The 22282-nt window shown below is 52.6% G+C and overlaps 1 protein-coding gene across 1 annotated transcript in view; it reads right to left on the bottom strand.

Moving 5' to 3' along the window:
• The window catches only part of MYOM3 (myomesin 3), a 47806-nt gene that overhangs the window by 19096 nt on the left and 6428 nt on the right, over window positions 1-22282 (bottom strand). Inside the window, exons 5-19 of the mRNA XM_003799840.1 lie at window positions 21134-21229; window positions 19074-19162; window positions 16648-16692; window positions 16042-16182; window positions 14581-14742; window positions 13461-13602; window positions 12105-12304; window positions 11597-11650; window positions 11149-11276; window positions 8556-8739; window positions 7701-7875; window positions 4877-4998; window positions 4318-4505; window positions 3980-4106; window positions 2755-2933 (exon numbers count right to left, since the gene is read on the bottom strand). Of these exons, the coding sequence (XP_003799888.1) occupies window positions 2755-2933; window positions 3980-4106; window positions 4318-4505; window positions 4877-4998; window positions 7701-7875; window positions 8556-8739; window positions 11149-11276; window positions 11597-11650; window positions 12105-12304; window positions 13461-13602; window positions 14581-14742; window positions 16042-16182; window positions 16648-16692; window positions 19074-19162; window positions 21134-21229 (2032 nt within the window). The remainder of the gene's footprint in view (window positions 1-2754; window positions 2934-3979; window positions 4107-4317; window positions 4506-4876; window positions 4999-7700; window positions 7876-8555; window positions 8740-11148; window positions 11277-11596; window positions 11651-12104; window positions 12305-13460; window positions 13603-14580; window positions 14743-16041; window positions 16183-16647; window positions 16693-19073; window positions 19163-21133; window positions 21230-22282) is intronic.

A 22282-nucleotide genomic window follows, 5' to 3' on the forward strand; every position in this document is an offset into this window, starting at 1 on the left:
AGTTTCGAAGTTCAGTACCTAACGCTCCCTGAGCCTGCTGTCCTCTCACTCCTGCATCAGCCCCTCAGCGGCCCATGCTCCTCACATCATTGGTTTCTGCTTTTGCCCTTGCTGAGTCTGGAGGGCCCTCCCCTCCTGGTCTAGCTGACTCCAACTTGCCCTTTACTGCTCAGCTCAGGCAGGTACAAGGTTCCAGGGAGCATCTCTGACCTTTCTTTTTGAGCTCCCAGAATTCCTCAAACCCTGCCCCCTCAATTGTAGCATTTATTACATGATATTGTAATTACCTGTTACCCAACAACTGGGACTTACTTAGCTTTTCATACCTAGGACCTAGTCCAGACCTGGCACTGAGTAGACATCAAGAAGTGTTTAGTGAACCTGGGTACGGTGGTTTGTGCCTGTAATCCCAGCATTCTGGGAGGACGAGGCAGGTGGATTGCCTAAGCTCATGAGTTTGAGACCAGCCTGAGCAAGAGTGAGACCTTGTCTCTAAAAATAGCCAGGTATTGTGGTAGATGCCTGTAGTCCTAGCTAGTTGGGAGGCTGAGGCAAGAGGATCACTTGAACCTAGGAGTTTGAGGTTGCTGTGAGCTATGATATCACAGCACTTGATAGAGGGAGACAAAGTGAGACTCTGTCTCAAAAAAAAAAAAAGTGTTTAGTGAATGCCCGAGTGAGTGAATGATGGCCAGCCATCCTTATGTAGCAGCTGTCTACAAGTCCCCGAGTCTGTCCTGCCCTGGCCGGGGATCAACTTATGTGCTGAGATGGAGAGACCAGCCATGCAGGTGAGAGCTTTGCAGAATCTCAGAGGATTCCAGGGTCAAGACACATCCTCCTTCATTCTGCCTTAAATATCCTTGATTCCACTTTTACAAAATTAAAGTATTTTTTTTTTTCTGGTTATAAAAGTAACGCAGTCTTGTTGGAAAAAACTTAAAGCAATAGAGAAGAATGTAAAATAAAGAATTAAACTCCTTCGGCAGTCCTACCCCCAGAGATGACCATAATGAACAATTTGGAAAAATCCTTTTAGACTTTTAAACGCACAGAAATGTGGTATGTGTCATATTCTATTTTTTAGTATCTCATTCTTTTTTTGTGTGTGAGACAGAGTCTCAAGCTGTCACCCCAGGTAGAGAGCGCCATGGCGTCATAGTTCACAGCAACCTCCAACTCGGCGTAAGCGACCCTCTTGCCTCAGTTTTTCTATTTTAACTAGAGACCGGATCTCACTTCTTGCTCTTGCTCAGGTTGGTTTTGAACCTGTGAACTCAAACAATCCACCTGCCTTGGCTTCACAGAGTGTGGGCCGGCCAGTATCTCATCTCAATATCTATCCATATCGTTTTGAGCCTGCCTTCTTCCCTCCTGGTGCTCACTAAGGGAATTCAAATGAGTGATCTCCAAAACTGTACACCCCCTACCCCGTGCCTGCTGGGGAAAGACACCTCAGGAAAACAGCCTGGAGGAAATCGTCCTTCTCTCTGTACAGCTGCAGAAAATGAAACCTAATTCACATCTCAGGATCATCCTTAGTCCTTACAGATGTCCCTTAAATCAAAGAGGCCCCGTGAGACAGCTCTGGGTGTGGAGCTATGGGTAGCCTGAGGCCGTGGAAAGCTGCAGTCCCGACTGTCTAAGTTAGTAATTTGTGTTCCCTAACAATCCCTCAAGAGAGGTCTTTGTTTTGGGACTGGCACAAATACTTGTGAGTCGTCTTTGTTATGTTACTCTGCGTTCTTTTCTCTACACCATCACTGCAGGAGGATAAAACCATGGTTCTGCTAGGTGTCTTACTGTAATGTGATAGATGTAATTATGCTCTCTGGCATAAAAACGTCCTAACAAAACGTCCTGCTTTGTTTTCCTTAGCCACATGTGATGGATACATTTTTATGCTACTATATACATGTAGTTCCACCTCATTATATATATATATATATATATATATTTATTTATTTATTTGTAGAAATAGGGTCTTGCCCTGTCACCCAGGCTGAAGTAGCTGGGACTACTCCATTCTCGGATAATTTTTCCATGTTTTGCAGATTCAGGGTCTCACTATGTTGCTCAGGTAGGTCTTGAACTCTTGGGCTCCAGCGAGCTTCCTGCCTTGGACTGAAAGTTCTGGGATTACAGGACTAAGCTACTGCTCTTATTCTTTAGATAATACTAGGTGCCATGGAAGTCCGCTTTAAGGATACACGGTGATTACTTTAAGCCACCCCCCTACTGATGGACGCTTCAGTTGTTTTCGACTTTTGTCATTATAACCAATGCTACAGTGAGTGTCACTGCCCTTCGATCTTTCCATATTTGCCTGATTATTTCTCTGTGATTCGATTCTAGAAGGACAATTCCTGGTTCACAGATATGCACATGTAAATGCTCATATACCTGGATGATTACCAAGTGAGTTTTTTTAGCTGGGGCCGGGTTTGAACCCGCCACCCCTGGTATATCGGGCCGGTACCCTACTCCTTGAGCCACAGGTGCTACCCACCAAGTGAGTTTTTAGGGAGAAGTCTGCCTAGTGTGGAGCAGGTTAAGGCCACCAGACGGCTAGACCTACTACCAACTTGCTGTGTGACTATAGGTAAGTCACTCTCCCTCTCTGGTCCTCTGTCTCCATTAAGTGAGAGTAGCAATCTCTGAGGGTCGTTCCAACTCTGATGTTCTGTGGTTCTGCTATGTTCTGTGGCAGGGAAAGCTCAGGGCCAGCCAGGAGACAAAGGGGCAGGAACTCACCCGTAGGTGGGTGCCAGAGACGGGGTCTGAAGTGACTGGCTTCCACTGCTCAGAGCCTTCCTCTTGGAAGCTGATGTGGTAACCTGTGACTGGCCCAGCCCCCGTGTAGAGTGGGGGCTCCCACTGTAGCATCAGGGAGGTGGCCCGCACCTCGGTTGCCTGCACATCATATGGGGGACCTGTGGGAGATGAGACATAGGCAGAGACGCAGGAGTTAGCACCCAGGCAACCAGCCAGCCAGCTGGCCATTCAGACAGAGGGACAGTGAGGCAAGTGGTCTGTCAGCAAACATGTCAGTCAAGCCTGGAAGTGCCTGCTCTGGGTGTAGGGGGTACCTGAAAAAGCTTGGCTCTGGGCCTGATTAGGGTTAACACTTCAAAACGTGCTCAGAATCCCCTTTTCCTGGGAACTTCCCCAACTTTGCCCAGCCCTACCCCAGACAGCATTGATCCTTCTAAAGTCTTCACCATTTCAGTGTTTAGTGTCAGTGTTTAGGGTGTGACCTCCAGAGTCAGACTGCCAGACTATTGCAGCTCCACCCTTTCCAGCTATGGGGACTCTGGGCAAGTTACTCAAACTTGGTGCTCCTGTCTCCTCATCTGTGAAATGGGGATAATGGCAGATCTTATAGAACTGCTGGGAACATCAGTGAGATAATGTGTCAAAAGTATCTGGTATATAGTCAATACCTAAATATTAGCTGATTATAATTGTTATCAGAAGCATCACGCATTGTCATTATCAATCATACTCAGGTAAAGTTTTTGTGTAGAAAACACGACTGGCTAGACAGAGTGATGGAAGGTTGTGGCTGTTCCTTCCTAGGCAGGAGGGGACGGGCTCATTTGTAAGCAGCTTACAGGGTTCTGGTAGGAGTGTGGAGGGTGGTCAGCCTTTCTTATTTGACTAGGACTAATGGGCTTCTTAGGAAATGGGGAATGACACAGGCAAACCAGCACCAATCCGTTAGTCTGTGTCCAGAAGCAGAGATCAGAGATTGTATCGAGTTGGGGAATGGTTTGTATGATGGCCCAGGTCAGAGGTCTAAGGCAGGGTTAGGACTCAGTCTGTGTCAGGGATTGCAGGGTTCATTTGTGGAAGGCCCTGGGGCCTGGGATGTCAAAGCAGGCGTCTGTGCACCAACAGCGCAGTGATATTCAGACGTTGGTTAGGTTTGGGGAGGGAGGGCGGGCCGGCACTGGACTCTAAGCCTCAGGCCTCTTACCTGGCTGGGGCATTGTCCACTCCTTGCACTCAAACAGACTGCTGGGTGCTGACAGCTCGCCAACACCCGCCCAGTTTACAGCCTTGGCACGGAACTCATAGAAGTGGCCTTCTCGAAGATCACTGACCTTGAAGAACAAAAACATGGACCATGAGGTGGAGCTGGGGGGCAGAGAGGTGGGGCAATGGCGGGGAGCAAACCCAGCAGGAGGTCTGAGGGGCCTTTGACAGGGCCATCCACAGTGGGGCCTCCCTGAGGGAGAGTGGGGTGACCAAGGCAGGGAACTCCAGGCCCCTTCAGAGTCAGCCTGTCTTGCACGTCTCCCAGCCCAGCCTTGCCTTGCAGACCCGGGTGGGGACAGGCTGCTGGTTGACTGCGTGCCAGTCCAGCTCCTCAGAGTCATGCTGGTCCAGGAAGTAGCCCAGGATCTTGCCACCTCCACGACGCCTGGGGGGTTTCCAGCCAATGACCATTTCATTCTTCCCGCAGTTCAGGAGGGCAAAGTCATATGGGGCAGATGGGGTAGCTGTGGGGAGGCAGGGAGGTGAGGACAGCTGCCCTCTGGGGTGGCTGGATCGGGCAGTGGGAACTGAGAAAGCCAAGCAGCCTTCCCTAGTGGGTGCCCACCCTGCTCCGGGGGTTGCTCCCTGGGCCAGCAGCATCTGCCCCCCCGTTGGTCACCTGGACCTCAGGTTTCTGGGCCCAGGAGCCTCCCCACCCCCTGGAGCTGATCAGGCCTCATCCCATGGCCTTAAGCTACTGTTTATTCTTCTGAAAGGAAAGGGTGCTTAGCCCCAGCTCCACTTCCCTTCTGAGGGTTTACGTCCCAATTGGACCCTGAGATTAGACCCTGTAGGACATGGTCACGAGTCCCCCATGCCCTGCTCTCGCACTTACCCAGGGCCTGTTTCACCCTGATGGGTTCGGTGGCGGCTGAGCTCTCGCCTACACCAGCCTCGCTGACTGACCTGACACAAAACTCGTACTCTTTCCCTGTCCTCAGCCCAGGAACTGTGAACCTGGGAGAGAAACATGCAGTCTTCAGGGATGGCCAAATAGCCCAGAGACATTCCTGAACTTTCTAGAACAACCTTGTGGGATAAGTGGCCACCAGCGTGGTAGGATTTAGGGTTCTCGGCCAGTTCTTTACCTAATATAAAAATATTGCTCCTGGTCCCACAGTGATACCTGAAGTGGCACCAATAGGGATGTAGTCCTTACAGTCTTTTTTTTTTTTTTTTTTTTTTTGAGACAGAGATTCAAGCTGTCCCCCTGGGTAGAGTGCCGTAGCAGCATAACTCACAGCAACCTCCAACTCCTGGGCTCAAGTGAGTCTCCTGCCTCAGCCTCCCAAGTAGCTGGGACCACAGGCCACAGGCGCCCACCACAATGCCTGGCTATTTTTTGGTTGCAGCCATATTGTTGTTTGGCGGGCCCAGGCTGGATTTGAACCTGCTACCTTAGGTGTGTGGCTGGTGCCTTAGCCACTTGAGCCACAGGTGCCGAGCCAGTCCTTATAGTCTTAAGGGATATTTGCTCTTCTGGGCCCGCTCTAAAAATGCAAATATGCTGAGAAAGGCACCAAATTAACCCCACAGTGGACACGATACATCTTCAGGACTTTGGGGCTTGTCCTTAAAAAAGAACAAGTGGTGGCCTTTCTTGTCGTGACAATGGGGGCCCATCGCTATGTATAGTAAAAGTATCTTGCTTTGTAAACCTTCTCACTCTGTAAGCTTGGATCTTGCTCGTACTCTGTAAAAACCTCTCTTTCTCTTTCTCAATACACTTCATTTCACACTTTGAAAACAAGTGGCTGTGATTCAAAAACAGGAAGTCAGGCCAGGTGTAGTGGCTCACACCTGTAATCCCTGCACTCTGGGAGGCCAAGGCAGGTGGATTGCTTGAGCTCAGGATTGCTTGAGCAAGAATGACACCCCATCTCTAGAAATAGCCTGGTGTTGTGGCGGATGCCTGTAGTTCCAGCTACCTGGGAAGAGGCTGAGGCAGGAGGATGTCTTGAGCCCAGGAGTTTGAGGTTGCTGTGAGCTATGATGAAGCATCAGTACTCTACTGAGGGTGACAGAGTAAGACTCTGTCTCAAAAAACCCAAAAAACAAAACCCCACAAAGTTCTTTTAAAGACCCCAAGAGAACTGTCATCCAGAGGAATACCATGTATGAGGACACTCTGACTTAGAGAAAAATTTCCTTCTCATCCTGCCCCTTCTGCCAAAACCCAAACTGTAGTCCTCTTTCTCCCTTTTCACTGATTAGCATTTTCCTGTAGCAAAATCTTGGCATGATTTACATCCTTGGGAACTCCTGACAACCTTGAACCATGACAGTAGCAGCACACGCTAAAACTCACTGTGTCCGTATCAACAGGGTATTGGTCACAGCGCCCTCTAGGGAAGGTACTGTTACTTATCTCTCCTCTGGAGATGAGTCCTGAGGGCTGGAATATGGGAGGGGAAGGGCTCCCATGGGTGGCAAGACCTGTTTTGAAGTGCCCACTGCTGATCAAGGAACAGCTTTAGCCAGAGCCAGGTCTCCTGAGCTCCAGTACAGCACCTGCCCCCTCATTCATTCATTTATTCATTCAACATTTTTTAGCCTTTCCTATTAGCCAGACTCTGTCGGGCCTGACAGTTCAGTGACCTCCACAGCCCAGCTGAACTGAGTTTCCTTTAGCTGTCACCCCAGGCTCTGACCCCTGGGCACCACATGTAACAAGTGACATGTACACATGTGACATGTTGCTTATCTGTGTGACTCTGTCCATGCTAACTATCCCTCAACACTGCCCTCCCCCTAAGGGAAGCACACTCAAATACACGTAGGGGGAGAGGTCTTACTCTAGACATAACCTTGACTCTGACCTAATTTGTCAAGAACCTGATTATTGTCCATCTTGAGAACTTCATCTGTTATTAGTAATAAATTATGAGTGACCCCTTGTAGCTGACCCTGAGGCACTCAAGACCAGTGCACACAGGGCCTCTCCATTTTTCTGGGGGGGGACTAGTTGACCATGAAGGTCATGGCCCAGGGTAAGGGGAGCCCAGCCAGATGTGCTCAGGGTATGGCCAGTTGTCTGATAGAAAGGGAGAGGTCATGAGGTTAGAAGCCCTGAGACTCACTGTACCTGCTAAGACATGAATCTTCGAAGATCGTGGATGGGAGTGAGCTTCAGAGTGGACTGGGAGTTGGAATGTTGGGAGGCCAAGAGTGGTGGTTCCACCACCCACAGCCCCCATATTACAGAAGAGGGACCAAGGCTTGAAGAGGGTGGGTCTCCTATGTATGGCACCAGAACAATGAGTGGAGGGTGAGGGGACTTAACCCAAGTCTTGCCATGCCAGTTCAAAGCCCCCAGCTAGAGAGATAAGTCTACTCTGTCCTACAGATAGTGTGTCCTCAGAAAAGGTGCGGTGGAAGAGACCATCTGGGTTCAAGTCTCAGTTCCTCCACTTACTGACTAGGAGAGCTCTGGCAAGTGACTTAACCTCTCTGTACTTTGGTCTCTTCATCCGTAAAATGGTAATGAAAAGAACAGTCCTAAATGTATAGAATTTCAGTTAGAACCAGACGATCTGACACTAGAAAGATGTTTAGACCAGTGCCAGGCCGGGGCACGTCCTGTGACATGTTTGGCTTCATTCCTATCAGGGCATCTCCTTCGAGGCTATTCCGGTACGGAAAGGGGTGGGCAGACTCACTTGTTGTCCAAGATGGGTTTGTTGTTAACTGTTTGCCACTCAGATGACCCTGCCTCCCGGGAGTAGATGTAATAACCCAGGAGCTCTGGGCCGCCTTTCACAGGATCCCAGGTCAGGGAGACAGAGGTCTGTGTGTCTCGGAGAGCTTGAACTTGAGCTGGAGGAGGGAGGGTAGCTGGAAAACAGAATTGTGTGTGAAGTGAGGATGCTGAGTTACACGGCTCTGACTGGCTGGGACAGGGGAGGAGCCCTGGCAGTCATCAGGGTCGGTGCGTGAATTCAGGTTATGCCGGGGCTGTGGGCAGCTCTTTACCAGGCCCAGAGTATTCCCTGGGCTCGTGTGTCCTAAAAGTCCTCTCTTGTGAGAGGTAAGCAGTGACCAGGGCTGTCAGAGCAATGGCCTGGCAGGTGAGGACAGTAAGGTTTGCAGCTTGGAAGTGACTTGCCCAGGCCCTCATTGGGCTGCAGATGAACCCCACCAGGGAGCAAGTGGGGGTCTGCTCTGAGCTGCATAGGCAGGACTCCAGCAGCATGCCAGGGACCTTTAGAACTGAGGGGTCACCTGCTCACACTTGGTTCCTGTGCTGGACCCTGCTGGACTCTATAAATTGTGAATTATTGATCTGGAAAAAACATCCATCTCTCCTTGAGCGTCTTGTCCAGAGAAATGTGATTTCTGATGTCTTAAAATTTTCCAGGCCTGAGATCATGTTGCATTTCAGTGTTGTGATAGGTCAAAGGGGTCATGGATGAGGAATGGACAGCGTTCTGTCCCTGAAGCCTTGAGTCCCATGGCCCGGAGGCTGGTGTCCAGGCCTGCCTGCCTGCCACCCATCCCCTGTACCCCGTGAGTACCTGGCTTGCCCTTCAGGGCGATGGGCTCGCTGGGCTCCGAGGGATCACTTAGGCCATACTGGTTCATTGCCCGCACTCTGAAGACATATGACTTTCCTTTCTCCAGATCCAGAAGGGCGAATCTCGGAGATTTCACAGGGCTTTCTGAGTGGATGGCCTCCCAGGTGCCACTGCCTATGACTGACTGAAGAGAAAGAAGAAGGAGGGTTGGCTGAGTGGACACCTGGGTGCCCTCATGAGCTTCTGTCCCCTTGAGGGACCTGATGTCTGCTGGGACCTCACACTCTGTGTGTCTAGGACTTGTGCTCCCTCACGTGTCGCACCTGTGCTGCCCATGTTGCACTGGGGGCTCCCAACTCCCCCTGGAGCCATCCCGGCTTCTTCACTCTCTCCCACGAACCCCAAATGTGCTCCATCAACACACCCAGTTGGCTGTCCCTTCAAAGCGTACCCAGAACCCAGCCATAACTTGCCCCACCTCATGCTCCCCTGCACGACCTTGGCAGGCTGCCAGCATCTCTTGCCTGAATTATCTCAACAGCCTTTGACTGGACTCCCTGTTTTTGCCGGTACCCCCTTTAGTCTTTTCTCAAATGGCCTTTGGAGTGATCCTTTTACAGCACAGGGTGGATCAGGTCCCCTTTGCTCAAGTCCCTCGGAGCACGAGCTTCCCTGCCACCTGAGCTCAGTTTTGTTTGGCCACTTTCCACTCTTGCTATCTCTGTGCCTCTCTGCTGCCCTGGTGGCCCCAATGCCACCTCTTGGTCTTTGCACTTGCTGGTCCCTCAGCCTGGACTGGCTCTTCACTTCCTGTAGGTCATTTTCTGGGCAGCCCCACCCCCACCCTCCTTGGCCATTCCGCTTAAAATGCCAGCAGCCTCTCCTCCTCTGCTTCCAATGTCCTTCCCTGCCTGTATTTTTCTTCTTAGTGCCTACCGCTACTTATTGTGCTTAATAGTCCACTGATTTACTTGTTTATCATTAGTATCCCCCACCACCACCCACTGCTGTGTCCTCAAGGCCAAGGGCAGTATTGACACATGGGAGGTGCTCCATCTGTGTTTCTACCCGGCAAGGACGGTGTTCATTTCCCCACTGAGGAGGAGACGCAGCTTCAGAGAGGTTTGGTAACTTGGCCAGAACTCATTCACCTAATATTTGGAGAATATGATATTTAAATGTAGGTGTGGGTGGCTCCTCTGGTCACTATCCACAGCAGCGGGGACTCAAAAGCCAGCCATAAATCCCAAGGCTCCGGACAGATGGAGGGTAAGGAGCCCAGGGTGATGCTGGTGAGTGAGGCTACTTCTGCTGAATCCGGGCATGAGAGCTGACACCCAAAGTCACCAGGGGGACCCACTGATTCTGCCCTCTGTGTTTTTTTCCCTCCTAAGGTCCACCTGGCTGTCAGTGGCCGAGAACCCAGCTAGGCCAAGAAATTGCCACAAGAAACAGTGAACACTGCCGAACACTTAGTGTGCACCAAGCTCTACTCTTAAGTTTTTATGTGTTTGAATTAACTGGATGTTCACGTTAGCCTTATAAGTTGCATATAAAATATTATTGCCATTTTACAGAAGAAGAAACCGAGGCACAGAGAGACCGAATAACTTGCCCAAGGTCACAAAGCTAGTAGCAGAGATAGATTTGAATCCAAGCTGTCTGACTTCAAGGTCTTTATCATTTTGGTCTACACTAAACAAATCCTTGATTATCTATAGCTTTCCTGCGTCGGAGAAACAGGACCTATGCAAGTGTAGAAAGAGAGCCAGAGATTCCTCCCTGGAAGGTTTTAACCAGAGATGGTCCCTCAGCCAGAGCTGGAGATTCCTTTCTGGAAGGTTTTAACTTGTTTATTGACTAAACCTTTACTGTGTACCTAGTATGTGTCAGGCACTACACTGGGCCCGGCAAGTAAGGAGAAGATAAACTTGGTCTCTGACTTTAGGGAGATAGCAGCCAAGGACCCCTCCTTGGGCTGCTGGTCCCAGGCATGGGCTGTGTTTTCTTTCATCCTCATAGGGGAGGTTCTCTGCTCTATGCTGGAGGAAACTGAGGCTCAGAGAAATTAGGAATCTAACTCAGGATCACCCAGCAGAAGTCAGGATTTGAATCAATCATAACAACCTGCTGTCTTCTGCTCTGCTGGATGGCTTCCCCTCCACTGTGATGTCTACTCCACAAGAGCTGCCCTGCCCCCAGTGTGGTCTCCCCTGCCTCCGACATTGTCCCCAGTCAATGACCCTGATGCCAGCTCTGGGGATGGGGAGATACCCAGGATATGGTGGATCTTACTGTTGTTATTATTCTGTGTGCCTCTTAATTTTGCATATTTCCATTAACAACCTTGAGAGCTGGCAGCAGTGACTGGCCTCTCAGAGCTGGAGGTAACCTCGGAGGGCCATTCCATCTGTCCTGCCTCTCTGTAGGGCCATGCTCAAGCCCTTCCAGGCAGGGAATCCTCTTCTGTTCTCTGAAGCCTCCTCAGGGAACACTGCCTGGGGTCTCAGCAGTCCCTGCCCTTCCCACACCCTGCCCCACAGTATAATCCTTTCTTAGGCCAGCCTGGGGCTGGGTCCTGGGGGTCTTGTACCTTCTCCAGGGAATAGGTCAGTGGGGCTTTGCCCCGGGGTTTCGGTTCCTCCCAGGCCAGAACCGCGTAGGCCTCTCGAATCTCACTGGCGTGGACATTGGTTGGGGGTGAGGGGATGATCACAGCATCTGGAATCAGAGTCATTGGGGCAGAGATTGGGGGCCCTCAGAGACCCCTCACCTCAGCCTCTCGTTCCACAGAGGCAGGAATTTGCTCCAGGTCAGCTGGCAACGTGAGGCAGAGCCAGGGTCAGAACCCAGGTCTCCTGATGTCCCATCCAGGCCTTTTCCCAATATGCCACCTCCTCCATGACACCCTGGCCTCCTCCAACTACACCCCACTCACCTTTGCATCCCCCCACCCTGCATGTGGACAATTTCTGCCCCTTTGCCAGTGTGTGTCCCAGAGTTTCCAGAACTACGTAGGAGATGAGGGTCCCCCCGCATACCTTCAAAGTCATCCATGCTGACCGTGATCTTGTTTCCCAGATCAAAGGGGATCTCTAGGATGAGAATGGAGCATTGAGGGTGGGGGGCAGGAGGAGTCAGACCCTGCTCCTGGTTCTGAATCCTGGCCTGACCTGGTCTTGGCCTGGCAGCCCCTGGCCCTCACTACGTGGCTTAGGCACGTGCTGCCCTGGGTTGGGGCTCCCGAGGGCAATGCTGTTTTTCTCCTTGAGATTAAGGCCATCCTGAAGAAGGTGCTGCTGTCCTCCCTCAGTTTAGCTGTATCCTCCCCCTCCGATTAGGGGATCCTGAGGGCAGGACTGTGTCTCCTCCAACAGACTGGGTTCCTGAGGGCTGGCTGTATCTCTTTCATCAGCCTGGGGGTTCCTGAGGACTAGACTGTGTCTCCTCCATCAGGCTGGGGGTCCTGTGGGCTGAGCTGCCTCCTGTGGGAGGCAGTCCTGGGGATGCCCTGACTGATGCTCTGTCCCTTTAGACCTCTGTACCCACCTGTCTTTCTCTGGGCTGCATCACGGTCACCCATGACAACAGCTTCTGAGGCCTTGGAGGGGAGGCTGCTGCCTGCCCTGTTGATGGCTCTCACCCGAAACCGATAGCTCTGGCCTTCGACAAGGCCTTGGATTGGGCACCGACAGGTCCCTCCGGGGGCCTCATGGCAGGGCACCCATTCCTTGGAGTCACCCTGGCACCTGTGGAGGAAGACAAGCCCCAGCTTTTAGCCCTTGTCCAAGATGCACACCTTCCAGGTTTGAGCCTCTCCCCGGATCACACTCTGACCCCGGCTGCCTGCCCTGCCCTGCCCATCTCTGCCAGTTAAAGTCCTGCTCTCCAACTGAAGAGCCTCGTTCCAACCCCAGGCCCCCCTGGAGGCCTTTTCACTGTCCTTGACCCTGACCCTGGCACTGACCAACACAGCCAGTGCCCCTCATGAGCTTTCCTGTGAGCCTGGGGTTGTGCTCTGCCCTCCACACCCAGGTCCCACTTCATGTCCCCATAGCCCTCGGAGCCAGGTATAGCCTCCTCCACGCTATATGTAGGGGTTCATGGCTCAGAGAGAGAGCGAGAGAGGGAGAGGACATGCCCGAGATTACACAGCTCATAGAACTGAGATTTTGCCCGAGAGCTGTCCACTCTTTATGTCAGAGCGGGTTCCAGATTGACCCTGGGAGCCTGGGCTCTCTGCACCCTCTCAGGCAGCACAACATTACTGACTGGGGGTGGGAGGGCAGTGGTCAGTATGCATCCAACTCTTGTCTCCACCACTCACGGCGAATGTGACTGTGGGCAAAGTCACCTTCCCCTTATATGGGGTGGTTGTAAGGATGAAAAGAGACGAGACACGCCCTTAGTGCCGCCCCGCACTCCACAGGGGAGCTGGTGGGATTGGGTGTCCTCTCCCGCTGGGGCCTCAGAGGCGGCAGTGTGGCAATACAGTGGGAGGTTCTGGGCCCTCTGACTCCTTTCCCCTTCCTGGGGCGTTCCTCTCCCTTGGGGTCAGTGCTATCCCAACTCTGCCATTCAGGAAGAAAAACGGCCAACAAATTCACATGTGCTCAGGCCTCTAGCACTTGACCGTCTTGCTCCTCTAGGTCGGCTCGTGTAGAGGGTGCAGAGGGCAATGGCTGGTCCCCAGTGGTGGGATTCCAGGCATCAGTGGGATTTGAGGGCATGGATGCCCTCCTGTTGTTCCTAAATGATACAGCATGTCTCTCTCCTGCCCTATTCCAAGGAACAGTGTGGGATGGCAATCTCAGAGGCCAGGCCTGGGGCCCCCTCTTTGCTGTGGGCCCATACCCAGACAGAATTCTGCCCCTAGGGACTGTGCCACTCAAGAGACTGACTCACCTCTCGATGGAGTAGGCAGTGATGGGGCTGCCCCGGGTGTCACTGGGTGGGGCCCAGGTCAGAATGAGGCAGTCCTTGTCCACATCCAGGCACTGAACATTCAGTGGGGCCCCTGGGGCCCCTGGATTTTCAGGTGCAGCATCTGGAACCCAGGGGTAAGAGGAGGGGGCATTGCCAGTCAGTGGCCACTTGGTAATGAGCCCCTTTCCACTCCTGCCCAATACCTTCCTCTCATTATCCCCTCAGGGGCACAGTTCTGATGTTGAGAACTAGGGCCTGAATACCAGCCTCCTTAGCCCCCCAGACAGCAGCATCTGGGAGGGGAGAGTAACAATTATTATTATTATTTTTTTTGAGATAGAGCCTCAAGCTATCCCCCTGGGTAGAGTGCTGCGGCATCACAGCTCCCAGCAACTTCCAACTCCTGGGCTCAAGCGAGTCTCCTGCCTTGGCCTCCCGAGTAGCTGGGACCACAGGCGCCCACCACAATGCCCGGCTATTTTTTGGTTGCTGCTGTCATTGTTGTTTTGGCAGGCCTGGCTGGATTCGAACCCGCCACCTTAGGTGTATGTGGCTGGTGCCTTAGCCACTTGAGCCACAGGTGCCAAGCTAGGGAGTACCAATTATTAAGGGCCCATTTTCCACTAAGCGTCTGAATAATTGGCATAATTAATTTCTGAGCCCAGAGCAGCCCTCCACTTTGTAAATGGGGAAACTGAGTCTTGCAGAGGTGAGTGATTGAGCTGTCCAAGGTCACCCAGCTAGTAAAGAGACAAAACCAGGATTTGAATCCAGATCGAGTGAAGAAACCAGGAGGCAGAGCTTAGCCAGTGGCCAGAATCACCCCAGCCCCACGCTCTGCCCCCCTTCCCTGCCTCCCAGCCAGTCTGTTTCTCAGGCCATATCCTCTTAGAGCAGTGGTTCTCAACCTTCCTAATGCCGCAGCCCTTTAATTTACTTCCTGTGGGTTGAGAACCGCTGTCTTAGAGGGTCACCTAGTACCACAGAGGTTCTTAGACCCAATGTCCTGATTTTCTGGGAGAAAAACTGAGGTCCCACAGCAAGCCAAGTGCAGAGGCCTGTTCTGGGGCTCAGCTGCCACCTGCCCCCACCCCCTCACCTCTCACAAGCACATAGGTGCTCTGCTCCTGGGACCCGCGGGGTGAGGACACCCGGATCGTGTAGAGCCCCTCATCCTCCTTGTAGGCGCAGAACACCTTCAGGGATGCCTGGCGGTCTTCATAGAGAACCTGTCGTCGACCTGAGGACCTCAGCAGCTTCCCTGTAGAGGGGAAGGAGGTTTAGTGTGAGTTTATGGGGGACCCTGGCCTCAGCTGGGAGCCCGTAGAAGCTCTGGGGGTCTACAGGTCCTGGCCAGGCAGAGGGCAGGGCTGGGTGGCTGCAGCCTGAGGCTCAGGGTGGGGTGTCAGCCTCCAGGGTTTTGCTAGGGTGGCAGCTGAACTCTCCTCTGCAGAAGGCTTGGGGGTGGGGATAGGGCCCAGAGTGGGGGTGGAGGTTCTGAGAGGGAGTGGGAACAGAAGAGATGGGGCCTCTATAGGGTTGAGGGAGTCAAAGAAGGGGGGTTCATTGAGGTGAGTGGGGGCTCAGGGAAGGGGCTGGGGTCTCATTGAGAGAGGGGGGTCTCAGTGAGGCAGGTGGGAGCTGGTGTCGGGGAGCTTAGTGAGGAGGAGGAACCCAGGAAGGGACCCTGGGACTCAGGGAATGGGCCCTGCCCTGAGGCCATGCCATGGGGCCATCTCTCCTATTTGTCTCACACAAAGTCTCCTCCCTCTTCTGTTCTGGAAGATCTGCAGGCCTGGGAAAACATCTCAGCCTTTGGGAAACTCTGCAGCTGTTTGTCAGGGCTCCTCGGGTCCCCAGCCCCCCCAGGCAGTCCTTCCTGGGCTCGGTGGTAGGGCAGCAGGAGGGACGCTATGTTCCTGTCCTTTGGCTACAAACTGATCAGGTCGGGGCAGCAGGTCTGGACACCCTTCTTGCCCTCTTCCTGCCTTGGCTGACCAGCCTTCCCCGGCCCTTCCCAGTGATAACCCCAGAGGCATCCCAGCCTATAAGCCCTGAGTTATGTACTCTGCATCCCCACCTTGCTTCTGAAAAGCCACATGTGACTGTCACAAGTTGCCCCCTGCTGTCTCCTACCCTTAGTCTCTGTTGCCATGGCTTCGAATGCCACCACTCAAAGCTAGGGTGGCAGTGATGTGGGTAGCTAGTACTGATGGCTTCCTCCCTCCTCCCTGAGCTCACATGCCTCTGTACCCGCCCTGCGCCCCAGCCCCGGTACAGGGACTAACACCCCACAGATGTGTGATGGCCATTTGTGGGGCAACGTGGCTTACCCCATTTTGCCTGGGGCTGACCCCACCTGGCTATGTGCCCACTTTCTTCTGCCTCCTTAGCACCCTGTGGAGGGGGGCATAGCTTAATCCCTGGCCATTGGGGGGTTCCTGAATCAGGGATGGAGCCAGGCCTCTAGTCCCACTCTGGCTTTCAGCCTGTCTGGATCTGAGTTGAGCTGCAGAGGGGGCTGCCTCTGGAGGCTGCGGTCCAGGACCGGGGTCCTCACCATCTCGGAACCACTGGATGTTCTGCTCAGCGTCTAATACATCGTCCGAAAATAAGCAGGACAGAGAGAAGGGCTCCTTCTCACGGGCAAAGATTGGCTTCAGCATTGATGTGAATTCCACTTTGGGTCCAAACATCGATCCTGAGGTGGGAATAAAAATTGGGGGCAGAGGTTTTTGAGATAGCCAGGGTGGCTGGGAGCTTAGATGGGGGCCAGGATCCTTCTGGGGCAACCCCTCTCCTCTTAGTTTTGATTGGGAGAAACCTAGCTTTGGGCGGGGGAGGGGGGGTGGGGGGGTGGAGGAGAAGAAACTTATCTAGGTGAAAACCAGAAAAACCAGAACAGCAAATATCTGAAAGCTAAGTGCCTTTGGGCTTTGCCTTTTTAACCCAGTTTTGGTCAGGGGACAGCTGAGCAGTAGGGGGCAGCTTGGGGCTACCTTGGGACTCCATGAAGCCAGTGAACAAGTATTACCAGCTCACAGACAGACCCCAACTGGACATCCTTGTGGGTAAGGGTTGGATGTATTATAAAAAAGGACTGTGGGGAGGCCAAAACCTGAACAGAGTCCCCAGTACCTCCCAAGCCCCACACCAGCCTACTTACGTTTAAAGATCTCTGAATCGAAGCCAGCATCCTTCCCCAGGTAAGCTGAAAACCCAAGGCAAGTGGAGTTGGAGAAGGCCCAGACTGCACATTCCTACTATATTTTGGGGACATGGGCTTTGGGAATGGGTTCGAGTCCTGATCTCTCTGGTTTTTCCCCTGTGGCTTTGGAAATGTTCTTTCACCTGTTCCTGCCTCAATTTCTTCATTAGTAAAATGGGGACAATAATTCCTATCTGATGATGTGGGGTTATGAGTTAATTAGTTCACATGAATAAAGCTCTCATCCAGAGCCTGACACACAGTAGGTGCTCAATAAATGCTGGTTTCCTTCTTCTATCCAAACTGGCCACCAGGATCATGCCCTGTCTTCACAGAGGTTCAACTTGGTTAGAGACTGCAGATCGCTGGTGGGTCAGGGAGAGGGGTGAGGGGAGCAATGAGAGAGCTGCCTGGGGGCTGAAGGGTGAAATCCAATGTCATACTGATACCGATCACCTGAGAATAATAATAACTGTCACTCTCAAAGTGCTTGTCACATGCCAGCAGCCCCCTATCTGTATATGCCCTATTACCCTCTCATACCAATGGGGAAACTGAGGCAGAGTCACCCAGCTAATGTCCCAGAGGTCTAGAGTGATGATATGACACTGGTCCCTGGGAAGGTCCTTCCTGGGTGACATCCAGAGAGAGGCAGGAGGTTGCCCAAGCTCTCACAGAAAATAAGTGGAAGTCTTGGAAGTCTTAGGATTGGAACCCAGGGCTCCTGCCTCCCAGCCTAGAGCCTTTTACCAAGACCACCAAAGTTGCTACGGAGGTAGGAGCAGAGATGGTGGTGGTGGCATTGAGCAGATGCTCTCAGCAGGAAGTTACTGGAGTCTGGGAGCCAAGAATAAGGCCAGGGATCCTAGAGTTGCTGGCCTGGAGGAGGCAGGGACAGGGACAGGGATCTGCGTGAAGTGATGGGAAGGATGGGCGGACAGAGAGAGGTGGGAATCCAATGCCTGACCTTGCGCTTGACTCTGGGCACAGCCTATGGGGACAGCTCAGATTTCCACACAGAGAGCTTGGCCTGGCAGTGGGGACAGCTGCCTCCTGAGAGCTATTTGGGGAATAAGGCAGAGGGTGGAGAGGGCCGTGCAGGACAGTTTAACAAGGTCTGATGAGAGGCAAGGAGGGGGCTGGACTCCACCTGTCTGCAGCCCAGGACAGATGCCTTTAGAGTGTATATGTGGGGGGGGGGTGAGAGGGGCTGGGGGAGCTTCTCTCTCCCAGGGGCCCCAAGTGCAAAGCATAGCATTCTCAAGGGTCCAGAAGTGTGGCCCCCTGGGCAGTGCTCTGCCCTGGTTATAGTTGGGGTAAGTTATTATTTCCCAGGAGCCTATCACAAGCCAAGCTTATCCGTATCATCTCATTAAACCAACATGAGCTTCTGAGGGAGGTGATAGGATTCCCCCTTTCACGGACGAGGAAATAGGCTCAGAGAGGTGAAGGGGTTTCCTAGGTTTGCACAGGTGCCAGAGCTAGGATGTGAACTTGGGTCTGGCTGACTCGTGTATCCCCTGCTCCCCTGCTATGATTTTAAATGCCCCCAAGGTAATCTCCAGGAAGGGCCTGAGCCCAACTACTGGGAAGTATGCACCAGAACCCAACTGGGGCAGTGGAAGTCAGGTGGGGAGTTGGTGGGGCTTGGCCTTTGTCCCTGAGGTCCCGTCAGCAGGGCTGGCAGGGCCACACTATCCTCCCGGAGGCTCTGAGCTGGATCCAGACCTAAGTCCAAACTGGTGGGATAAGCATGTTCTTTAGCATGGCAGGCATGTAGGGTTGCCTTAAACAGTTGTATAAGTTGCACACTGCACAAAGGTGTCCTCAGAGAGGGGATGTGGTGGCTGAAATCCAGTCTGTTTTCCATTTGCCAAGCCATGTGTCCTGGCTACTTTTGCCTGGAGGAAGGGGCCCCTTTTATCTAATTCGTCCATCCAGTTCACACAGAGGTGCCTTCCATGCAGACAGAGCTGAGTTCTGTCCCAGTCCTGTCACCAGCTAACTCAGGACAGAATCAGGTACTATTAAGTGTGCTCGGTATGTAATGAGAGCTCAAAAAGGTCAGTTCCCTTCCCCTCTCATCCTAATTGCTCTTGGCACCTGTCTACAGGAGCAAGATGATCCTGCCTCACCCATGCCTCACAACATCACCTCCAAAGCTGGCAGTGCTGTCCCTGCAAGGCTGAGACAGAAGAGTCTCACTGGCTCCAAAGGCCCTCAGGGCAGTGGGAGTCTCCATGGCTACCTTGGCCACCCAATGTCAGGCTAAACACCCTTGTGTTTGGAGTCCTTGCTTGGGTCGGAAACAGACCCATGTCCTCTTCTGCTCCATGTGGGTTTGTTGTGGTCCAGGCTGGCCTGTTGGGGATGGGAGGACTCACTGCGGACAAGGACTTTGGCGAAGGAGGAGGCCTGGCCAAAGGCATTCTTCACCTTCACAGTGTAGGTGGCTGAGTCCTCAAGGGTACATCTGAAAAGGAGAGAGGGAGAGGGGCGGCACCTGTGGCTCAAAGGAGTAGGGCACCAGCCCCATATGCTGGAGGTGGCAGGTTCAAACCCAGCCCCGGCCAAAAAAAAAAAAGGAGAGAGGGAGAAGGTGCCCTCTGAGACTGCTGGGCTCCGCAGGAAACACAAGTCCCCACAAGTCCTCTGTGGGAAAGGCTAGGGGTTAAAGGAAAGCCTCATGGTGCAAAGGGAAGACCTGGGCACTGCCTGTGAAAGGCTGTGTGTCTTTGGGCTGGTGACTGCACCTCTCCATGTTTCCATGTCTTCTGAAAAACTAGGGATATAACACCACCTAAACCACCTCAGGGAAAAGTGCTTCAGAAATACGATGTGCCACATTGCATTGCTACTGCTGAATCTGGAGGATCAGGGAGGTTAAGTGACTTGTCCAGAGTCACATAGCAACTGGAATCCAACCCAGCTTCAAACTAGAATTCTGGAGCACGAGCCTCATCCTTTAACACAGAGAACCAGACAGACTTAGCTGAAGCACACTGCCGATTGGCACAGAACTGGCCCAGAAGCCCACATGTTCTCAGCCAACCCTGTCATGTTCCCAGAGAAAGCTTAGGTCAGCTGTAGCCCAGGGGCACCTTGGTGACAGAGAGTAGGTGGTAGCATGTGGCATATCTGGCCCCATCAGCAAGCACAGAGGCCCCACGGTGCCTCCTTTTTACCCTGGTCACTCAGGGCAGGAATCCCCTCTGCTTCAAGGGCCAGCCTCATCTGCCCCTCGAGGCTCCCTGGCCCGCACACCTTCCCGACTGTGCAGCCCATGGGGCACCTCCCTGTTTTTACTTTGCATGCTCGGGTATTTATAACCATGTAGCCCCACTTTGCTTCTGAGAAGCAAATGTCCTATTCATCTTTGTGACTTTGAAATCAGAGTTGGTTGAGATGGAGGGCTTGGTATTTTGAAAACAATCCAGATCGAGAGAACTGGCTCAAACCCAGGCCCTGCCTGGTGCTAGCTGTGCAAGACCCTTTGCTTTCAGAGCCTGTCTCTTCCCTACGACGTGGGATGACCATGCCTCCCTGTGGGCGGGCTGGTAAGGATTACTGATCTTACACACAAAGCACCTAGCACAGGGCTTGATACCAGGAGGACCTCAATATACAGTAGTTCATATGAATGACACGTATATTTGGAGGATTGTACTTTTAAATGCCCTCCACGCAGCCTGCCTCTTCCTCCAAAATCATGCTTAAGACTCATGCTTAAGCCATCTACTGAAAGACCCAACCCTCCTCTCTGCTTCCTTCTGCGCATGTGTGTGTATGTACACACGTGTGTGTGAGTCTGTTTGTATGCGTTTGTGAATATGTATGTTTTCTGTACGCTAGCACCTTGCTTTCTCAGCTCAGCACTTGCTATTAAATCTCAGTCTGGGCTCGGCGCCTATAGCTCAACCGGCTAAGGTGCCAGCCACGTATACCTAAGGTGGCGGGTTCGAATCCCCAGCCCGGACCCGCCAAACAACAATGACGGCTGCAACCAAAAAATAGCCGGGCGTTGTGGCGGGCGCCTGTGGTCCCAGCTACTTGGGAGGCGGAGGCAGGAGACTCGCTTGAGCCCAGGAGTTGGAGGTTGCTGTGAGCTGTAATGCCACGGCACTCTACCCAGGGGGACAGCTTGAGGCTCTGTCTCAAAAAAAAAAAAAAAATCTCAGTCTGCGTGTCTCAGTGTATTCCAAGGCATTGGAACGACACAGGATGAGTGCCTATTACATACTGATTCCCGGGCTCCACTCCAGAGCTACTTAATCTGAACCTCTAGAGGGCTCAGCCCTGGAATCAGCATTTTGACCAGCACCCCAGATACTTCTAAAGGTGAGACAAGCTGAGGACACAGCTCTGAGAAAGCTTGGGACCCTGCTCTGGCTTTGATGGTGATGAAGTCTGGGGGCTATGGGTCCCTCCGGATTCACAGTCTCACCTCCTAATCTCCAGGGTCAACAGCCCGTAGTTGTTGGTGATCCGGTACTTCCCAGCTGGAAAGAGGCGAGGATCAATTCGCATGTCATTTTTGTACCTGTGGAGATTCTGTGGTCAGTGACAGGAAGTGTGGTTCTAAGTGGGAGGGGGTGGGAGCCTCTCGGACTTGGATTCCAACCTCAGTTTTGTGTTACTTGCCTATGTGACCCAGGGCAGCGCTTTCAATGAACTGAACGGAATCTCAGTTGTCCTCCTCTGTGAAATGGGAGTATAATAGCTCCAGTCTCACAGGGTTGCTGTGACAGTTGTGCTCTACCCACTATAGATGCTCAAGGATTCATTCCCCTTTGAGGGGCAGAGAAGAGGGAGCAGTAGCCCCTTACCGTAGCAGGGCCACCCACAGGGGTACCCCAGGCCCAGCCCCAGCTTTTTCCTCCTCTCTGAGGGGGCTTGCCAGGGAAGGTACCCCTAATCCCTACCTGCCTTGCCAACCCCTCAGAATGGCTGTTCTTTATTTTGACTCTTTTTACAATCACCTGAGGAGCTTTTGAAAATTTCTATGTCGAGTTTCAGCCTTTGGGAATTTGCATCAGAAACTTCTAATTGTCCTCCAATAGCTATTCTTGTGGGGATAGACTTTTCCCCTGGGCTGCCCCATATATAACCTGTTTCTTCACTTCTCTTTCTGCTAAGTGTGGCCATATATATGAGCCAGGACTGGTGATAGCAAGTGAGGACAAGTGTCATGTGGCTGCTCCCGCCCAGGGACGGCACCCTTTGCCCCCTTTCTCACATCCTTCCTCTGTCCTGCAGCAGGACCGGGGTTGTGATGGCTGCGATGGCTGCTGTCTCGCTCCTACAGCCCAGTGATCTGGAGGAATCTGAGGCCCTGCTGACTCTGGGGAGCAGAATAGCCCCAGCAGCCCTATGCTGACATTTAGGTGGAAGAAAAATCAGCTTCTGTCTTGTTCAATCTACTAACTCCCCCCCCGCCCCCCACACACACACAAAATTCCTTGCCCAGGCTGCATCCCAGATCAATGAAATCAGAATTCTGGGGGTGGGGCTCAGGCATCAGTATTTTTAAAATCCCCTAATAATTCTCAAGTGGAGTCAAGCACACCACCCTACCCTGGATGTGGCAGGGTGT

This window comes from Otolemur garnettii, unplaced genomic scaffold (genome assembly GCF_000181295.1).
Source record: "Otolemur garnettii isolate 467f Iridium unplaced genomic scaffold, OtoGar3 scaffold00156, whole genome shotgun sequence".
Lineage (NCBI taxonomy): Eukaryota > Metazoa > Chordata > Mammalia > Primates > Galagidae > Otolemur > Otolemur garnettii.